Here is an 8,835-nt window from a genome sequence, read left to right as displayed (position 1 = left end):
CTATTATCCAGGACATAAAATAGGATGAAAGAATATACAGAATTTTTACGTGGAAACCCTGAAGAGAAAAACCACGGGGCACGACAGTGAAAAATGATCGACTAGTATTAGAATTGAGTTACAAGTGACTGTTCGTCCCTTGGAATTGAGGATGGGAACCATATTACATAAGTTCAATCGTCGGGTTCAAGACTAGTGACAAACGAAAATTTTGGTGATGGGTCGGGCAGAAATCCCATGTCAATTGGCACTAGGGCGGAAGTCTTTGGTGTTTTGTTCCGGCGACGGCAAAAGTCCGGTGATGGGAGGAAGTGACGAGATATGGGCGGAAGTCTATGGAAGTCCGACAATAGGTCAAAGATCTGGCGTCGGGCAGAAGTCTGGACGACCGAGCGGTAGTCCAACGGAAGTATACAAAGGACAAAATTAACGATGTGCGAAAGTACGAACAATGGGCCGAAAGTCGAACAATGGAATGACGTCTGTCATCGGCCAAAAGTCCAACAAAAGTTACTATTGGGTGATGGTCCGATATAAGTCCAACCAGTGGTGGACGAAATTTCTGGTGTCAGGGAGAAGTCCGGCGACGGACGGTTGTTCCTCTGAATTTATGAGATGAGAAAGAAATTCGCGACGGCGGAGGTTCGACGATGGACGGAAAGTTTAATGTTGGGCAAAAGTTTGAATAAAGTCCAATGACAGGGCTGTGGCTCGGCAGAAGTTCTGACGGTGGCCTGTGGTTCTGTAGAAGTCCAGCCTGTGGTCAAGGAGAACTTGATGTGAAGGAAGATCTCAATATTTCTCTTCTTCTTTATCTCATTTTCCTCTGCCCTTTCTCTCCTGGCTTCCACTTGTAAAAAAAATGAGGGGTTTTATTTTTTACTTACTAAATATTTTAAAAAAAATTATAAAAAAGTACGGTTTATTTGATATAAAAACTTATTATTATTTTAAAGTAATTTATAATATAAAAAAAATTAAAGTAAGAAAACTTCGTAGCGTTGCCGATCAATCAATTTCATCATTTGGTCATAATAATTTTTCCATCCAAACAGCAAATGAATTCGACCTAACCGCGCATTTCTCCATTCCACTTACGATAGCTATTTCGTCAATAACGCGTGTTCATTTTCGCTAAGTCGCATAATATTAAGTAGATGAGCTAAACGCCGAACCCTCTCATAATGATTTTTTTATTTATATTTTTTGCTCTTTCCTTTGCTTATTACTGAGCTCCTATATAATATAAAATTTTGTTATTATATTATATTTAAAATATATTAATTTATTTTATCACCATTTTCAAATATTATTGTTATGCGCTTAATAAAATATTGTATCCGTGAGTAGAAGATATATGTCTTAGGCTTTTTCGTTTGTGAGTGACCGACGAAACGGTTGTTTGCCGTTCCCCATTATTTGGAGATACTCTTATAAAGAAAGCCAGTAAAAAAAGTTGATACATTCAAATGAAGCTTGAGTATTGGGAATGTAACTTATAGTGATAGTAAAATAAAAAATTCATATATAAAAATAACTCATTGGTCATGAATATCTCCTAATGCCTTTAATTGTATATATAAAAAGATATTAACTATATTACGATAGTCGCACTTATGAGCAAGAGGGGAGCTATAGGGGGTATGGGCTCCCACTAGATACCAGTCATAATTAATAATTAATTTTCATATTTTCTACATTAATTATAAAAAATGGTTGATTTTAATCATAAATTAATTTTAATTAAATGCTCACATTAGAGTCCAAACCTCACTGAAATGCTTGAATCCCTATTATAGACCTTTGGATGCTTCACATTATCTCACTAAGAACAGATCTCAGGTTTTTATGATTGGAGTTTCCTCAAATTTAGCTCAAACCCTCGTCTCGTTCCTGGGCCATGACAGTCGTACACTCTGTAGATTTCAGATGTCGCAACGGGGCCAGTGTGCTCCCTGATGACGTTTGACCCATATCTTCGTTAATAGATCTCTTAGGAACCTTATCGCTTTTTTTCGATTCCTACTTTTTGTCCTTACTAAAATATTGTTACTAAATGACTTCGGGTTTGAAGTCATTTGTACCTCTCGTCTCTTCTCTATAGTAAAAACTGTTCTATCTTCTCCTATGATTTTTCCCAGATTTGATATATATATATATAATATTATATAAATATATATATATATAGTATATATAGTTTATTTCATCATTCTTCATTCCCTAACATTTTCGATGTTGAATTTTTCTCTACCTCTCTTTTTCTCATTTTGGTGCATATTTAATATATGTGTAAAAAATATTTAATATTTGTAAATAATTCTAACAGTTAGTTTATTTATATTAGTTTATAATCAATATCATATTTGATAAAAGAAAGGAATATTGAGCATACATGCAAAAGAAAAACCACTCATGGCGAGAGAATATTTTATTTGTTCACAGTCTAATTAATTTGTCTTAAGATAGGTACAACAATAACTATTTATTATAAATATTATAAGTTGCGCTCCCATGCATGGGCGCAACAACCATGACTACAAATATTTAATGCATAGTAATTTTTGACTAACTAAAAAAGTAATAAAAAATCATCATTTTATTTGATTTACATTTGTATTTTTTTTCTTATGGTTTGTTTAATGATAATAAACCCAAATTATGAGTAGACTTTCTCCTTGTGAAAAAAAATTCATAAAACAGCATCTATTTTTTAATGGACTAATTAATATTCTCAATCAGGACCTGATTAGACAAACATGTATAAGATTCAGCTCCGGATCTCACCCACTAATCAGTTGATCTGCTCTGACCCGCTAACTTACTAGTGCGAGCAGATGAGCAAGCAGTAGGCAGTAGGCAAGGGTCGAGAGTGGCAGGCAGGGCGTTGCTCTAGTGAGGGTCCATAGCGTGGGCCGCATGGCTGGAGCGGGGGTGAGGCAGGAACGTGATAATTATTGTCTCATCAAATAAGGTGATGTTTATAAAAATTGCATTTTTTTATATATAAAGTTTATATATTTTGTTATTATTTTAAAATAAATATAATTTTCCAAAAATATTAAATAAATAACACACTGCTAGCTTCACCGTAATTATCAATTAAAAAAATCTCATAGTTCTTAGAAGTGCATCGCTTTCATTTTATTTTAATTAATGCGGATTGTATTTCTTTTAATTCGTACACAAGATTTTATATTAAGGCATAAAATGATTATATTTATTCAAACATTATAGTTTATTCAAATTAGCCAAAACTGCTAATTATTTATTTGAAGGATCAAACAAAGTATCTTTGGTTTGTGCTCTTATGGATAAAAAAAAAATCATGGTGAGCAAAATTTTAAAACCAATATAGTAATGAGCTTGAAATTATCATTTGAATTTTCCTTTAAAGTTTGATATTAAATAAGATAAAAGTTCAATGAGTAGTCTTCTTACAAGTACTGTACATTTGACTGGCAATTCTTGCAATATACATCTGAATATTTGTGTCAAATGCTTGATCTATTAACTGTTAAAGTGCATTGCATTTTTGCATGCATAAAATTGGAGATGTTATGTTTGAAAGTGGAATAGTGCACTCTTTGTATTGTTACAATGACTATAATATATATTTTGGCCCATCCGCCTGATGCAGATGTGAAGAAATCTGGCCTCACTGTTGAGAGCAGGTGTAGGATATTAGTAAACACGAATTCTTCTAGCCCATCTGCCTGATGTTGATGTGGAGAAATTATGACCACACTTTTATATGTAGGCGTGAGAGGTAAACATAAGTGATGTGAGACTATAAATATATTCGGACATGATCACTTTAATCATTGCATTCTATATGTTAATATTTTATTAATTAAATTAAAGAATAATTCTCAAAGGTTATTAGTAAACTCTAAATCTCTAAATAAATATGTGAAGAAGTAAAAGTGATATGCATTGAACCTCGAAAATAAGTATTTTGTTCTGCATATAAAGACTTTGTAAAAGTGTTAATGGTTATAAAAGATAGTGCATTAATAGAACTTCGTTAAGTTCAAACTTTTGCTTATTGCTATAACTATAGTGCAAGTTTTCATATTTCCTTCCTGATTTAACTAAACAAACTTATTAAGAGGCGACTTGTAGTTTTAAGACTTCATAAATCTTTCAAATAAATAAGTTTTGTTACAAATAATTAAGCCTATGTATCAATTTATATTTTGTTCCTTATGACTCAACCTTAAACTGCATTAAAAAAAATTATTAAATAAAAAATAATATAAGTTACCCAAAAAATAAAAAAAAAAAAGAAAAAAATTGAAAAAAACAATAATAACAAAAAAAAAGAAAAAAATAAAAAAAAAACAAAAAAAAAATAAACAACAGATATAATCAACACAGAAATAACTTGAAAAGAAAAATGAAATATACATAAAGAAAAAAAAAAAAAATAAAAAAATAAGAAAAAAAAAAAGAAAACAAAAAAAAATAAAAAAGACTTGATTAATCTCATTCAAATAAATATAAGTAACAAAAAATTAAATAAAATTTCTTTATTTTCCTCAAAATTTTTCCAGAATATATATATATATATATATTATATATATATATATATATATATATATATATATATATATACTATTAAAGCATTTAATTTTAGTTATCAATAAATTATTTCTCAATATAAATAAATTATTAGATAAATATCTATAAATTATAAAAAATTCCAAATATAATAATGCCAAAAAAATATTGTGAATTGACTGAATTCCTTTGTCTAATAGTTAATATTTTTTGTATATAATGAATTAATTATGTCATATTGTATAATATATGTAATTATAAAAAGGCTCTATGTAATATAAATTTTATGAGATCAACCCTCACATAATTTTTATTCTTCGGCCTTCGCGGCTATTTTCTTAATCGCCAGATATTTATTGTTTTCAGCTGGGAATTAGTTAATTAGCAGGTACGACCGGCCGCGGGTTGCTGGTTAGTTGAAGCCCAATTGACTCACATTTGCCACGAATAACGGACGTGTAACGGACGTGTGACGGACGTGGCTATCTTAAAATATTATATAAGTGTTAGATATGGCTGAGACTTTTGCTGAATAAATCGGATATATCTATTAATAGCTTATACTTTTTTTTTTTCATTTAAAATATATATGTTATATATAAAGATTTCTATGATTGATTAATAGCTATTTAATAATGTATTGCTAATTGGTATGTCTTCTAAAGTCGTCTTAATTAGGCACGAATCTTGATGAATATTTGAATTTAAAATTTTGAAATTAAGATTAGGGTCATCTGAATTATGATTTTGGTAAACTTATATTTAAATCGAACGTCATGATGTGGCAAACCCATCATCGTAGAGCTTCAGCCATCCAATCATCATCGTTGGATCTGTATCGTTGTATCTATAGTTTTTGTTGCTAGATTGCAGTTATAGGACCACCGTTTTTTAACAACGATTACTAGTTCGTTGTCATGCGATCACCATTGTCAGATCGGCGGTGCCCGACTATCACTATTGTCATTGGATTGGTGCTGCTCAATCATCATTATCGGGCGACCACAACTTGATTGATACCACTAGATTGTTGTCACTTGATCATAAATAATGTTCAAGCGGCTTTCATCGCTTACTAACATTGCATATTTTCTACAAACTCTACATACTATTACAATCATGCGGTCTCAAAATTAAGAGATGGCCAACCCTCTGTAATTAATGCTCACGTATTGAAATCATTTTGGTTAGTTCAAACCCAATGATTTTATCCCATTTTTAACTTTTCAATATGAAATTTCTAATGTTATTCAAGCTCTTTTTAATTATCTGTTTGTGTGTTGAATATTCGTACAAAGCTATAATACAAAAATCTCTCACTCTATCATGCAAATTCCCTAGCGTGCAAATATAATCACCAATTCTTCTCATTTTATAAAATTAAAATATTAAAACATAATTTTTTTGACACCATAAATATATTTAAAATTATATTACATAGAAAAAAACTAATAAAAATTTTTAAAATAAATAAAAATCCCAAGTATAACAGAAAGGTCCTATATACAAGATTTTGGATTTCAATATTGGCTTACATATGTGCATGATTTTATATATGAGCACTCAGCTTAAAAGGAAAATAAAATTAAAAAAATATATTAAAAAATAATTTTTAAATAAGTTAAATATTTAATTAACTTAAAATTTTCTTCATAAACAGGGCTCATAACCCCTTTGTTAATAGTCAAGACAGGTAATTCACCTTCTTCCCACCCTATATGAAACCCCCTTCCACCCTCCTCACCAAAACTCCACCTCAAGAAGCTGACCATCTTCTCAAATGGCTAAATCCCAATCTCTTTCCTTTTTCTTTCTCCTCCTCGTCATCTCCTTCCTCGCCTCTGGTTCGTCTCCCATTACTCCTCAGTTAGTTTCACCCTTCAATTTCTTGAAGAAAATCTGTTTCTTTCTAACTACAACTATACAATTCAATTGCAGGTGCAAAGGCGGCTTCTTTCACCCTCACCAACAACTGCGGGTACACGGTGTGGCCCGGCATCCTCTCCGGCGCCGGCACGGCGCCCCTATCTACCACTGGCTTCGTTCTCAACTCCGGCCAATCTCGCTCCGTCGATATCCCTTCCTCCTGGTCCGGTCGTCTGTGGGGCCGCACCTACTGCTCCACCAACCAATCCACCTCTACCTTCTCCTGCGTCACTGGCGACTGCGGCTCAGGTAAAATCGATTGCTCCGGCAGCGGCGCCACCCCTCCCGCCACCCTTGCGGAATTCACCCTCAACGGAAGCGGTGGCATGGATTTCTTCGACGTCAGCCTCGTCGATGGCTACAACCTTCCCATGCTCGTCTCTCCAACTTCCTCCACCGCTTCCTCTGGCGGCAATTGTACGGCTACTGGTTGCCTCGCCGACCTCAATGGTATATGTCCCTCGAATCTGAAAGTCATCCTCTCCGATTCAGGTGGGCAGAGCGTGGCGTGCAAGAGCGCCTGCGACGCCTTCGGCAAGCCGGAGTTCTGCTGCAGCGGAGCTTATGGAAATCCTAACACTTGCAAACCTTCTTCTTACTCTCAGATCTTCAAGAACGCCTGCCCAAGAGCTTACAGCTATGCTTATGATGACGCTACTTCGACTTTCACTTGCCCCACCGGCGTCAATTACATCATCACCTTCTGCCCCAGTAACCCCGGGTATCACTTTCATGACAAAATTTGTAATCTTTTGCACAAACTTGATTTCAAAAAGCAATCTTTCCTTCAAATTAGATACCTCTTTGACTTCTCGTTCGCTTATTTGGTTGCAGCCAGAAAGCAGGGGAGAATAATCCGCAGGCAGCTGGAATTCCGCTGATCAATGACAGCATGGTGTTCTTGGGTCCTGCGAGCGGCAGCACGCTGGCGAAAACGTGGCGTTTCGCCGCAGTGATTTCCGCCGCCAGCTTAGCCGCGTTTTGGCTGCAGTTCTAGAAAACTGAGAAGGCGCAGCTCACGGATTCTTTTACGCATTCGGCAACGCGCTTTTCGGTAAGCGAATCCCGCACGTATTTTAACGTTTGGCACGGCGGGCGGAGATTCCAATGGCCGGCCATGGCCGGAGATGATTGCGCCGGTGGATTATTAGTTATATTATTTGTAGTATAATTATTATAATGGCATTGTTTGGAAGGAATTGATAGGAGATTTTTATTATGATGCTCTTATTGAATTTTATTTTATTAATTTAATTTAACTTTTAGGCGAAGTCATACTTATTTCATGTTTATTTTCACCTTATCAGTGCGTATTCCAGGCTGTATACAGATGCTGCAAATTTTTTAAAAAACGCTGCAATAAATAAATAAATAAATAAAATGTCAAAGCATCATCGGGCGCCATGGATCGGGTCGGGTCATTAGACCGCACGCGATAAATTGAAAAAGACGCGACGAATGTTATAATTTCATTGGGTAAGGTCGTCAGGCCATCACCTGGTGGCATGCTATTGGAGTTCGAACATAGAGCTATGTCCGAACTCCACACCAAATAATTTCTTTTATCGTAAGGCTTCACTTCTTAAAGCAGCTTTCTAGCACAAAAAAAAAAAAAACTTTTTGCACAAAAAATTGCTTTAAGAAGTATTAAAAAAGTCATCCTAAACAAAACCTAAATATAGACCGGTTGATCATAATTATTTCTCCAAGTAATAATTATTATTTTTTAATGAGTTACCTCATTTAAGGCTTGTTTGAGACATCTTACTCACTATTTTGTTTTTGATATAACAATTATAATTTTATTTGGATATTACTTTCGTGTTATTCTTTAGTATTGTTCAAAAATATATGTGATTAAAAGTTATTTTTTACAATAAGATTAACTAAACTATTTTGAGTGAAACAGCTTCACAATTAGCTTTATAAAATATTGCAACCGTCGCAAATAGACCTTTAAATTATACATAAAATGAGATTTGAGTGTGGCATATGAGAAACTAATTGAGATTTTTATTATATTTGTTTTAAAATAAATTTAACAAATTTATTATTTGTTTTGATAAAAATTTGATCAAATCAGTCAATTTTGTCATTAGAAAAGAATAATTTTATGTATTCTAAATCTCTGTGTTCAAAATCAGTCAAATTATGTCATATCAAAATTTGTATTATAATTATATATTTTTTTATTGTAATTATATGATTCTGTCTTATTAGCATAATAAAATCGAGTTGAATATCATTTTTATGAGAAAAAACACATTTAATTTAAAAAAAATATATTTTTATGTTCAATTTCTTAGGTCCAAGGAGCTCTCATTCTCCAAATTTCATTTTTTTAATGTT

The 8,835-nt window shown here is 33.2% G+C and overlaps 1 protein-coding gene across 1 annotated transcript; it reads left to right on the top strand.

Moving 5' to 3' along the window:
• Positions 1-6,243: 6,243 nt before the first annotated feature.
• On the top strand, positions 6,244-7,757 carry LOC110104388 (thaumatin-like protein 1b). Its single transcript, XM_020833467.2, has 3 exons — positions 6,244-6,404; positions 6,499-7,207; positions 7,321-7,757. The coding sequence occupies exons 1-3, from the start codon at positions 6,341-6,343 to the stop codon at positions 7,481-7,483; spliced, it is 936 nt and encodes a 311-aa protein (XP_020689126.1). The 5' UTR covers positions 6,244-6,340; the 3' UTR covers positions 7,484-7,757.
• The last annotated feature ends 1,078 nt before the right edge of the window (positions 7,758-8,835 follow it).

Source organism: Dendrobium catenatum, unplaced genomic scaffold (genome assembly GCF_001605985.2).
Source record: "Dendrobium catenatum unplaced genomic scaffold, ASM160598v2 fragScaff_scaffold_1220, whole genome shotgun sequence".
In the NCBI taxonomy this organism is placed as follows: Eukaryota; Viridiplantae; Streptophyta; class Magnoliopsida; order Asparagales; family Orchidaceae; genus Dendrobium; species Dendrobium catenatum.
The sequence above is the reverse complement of the archived record's forward strand: the minus strand, read 5'-3'. Positions and strand labels throughout refer to the sequence as shown.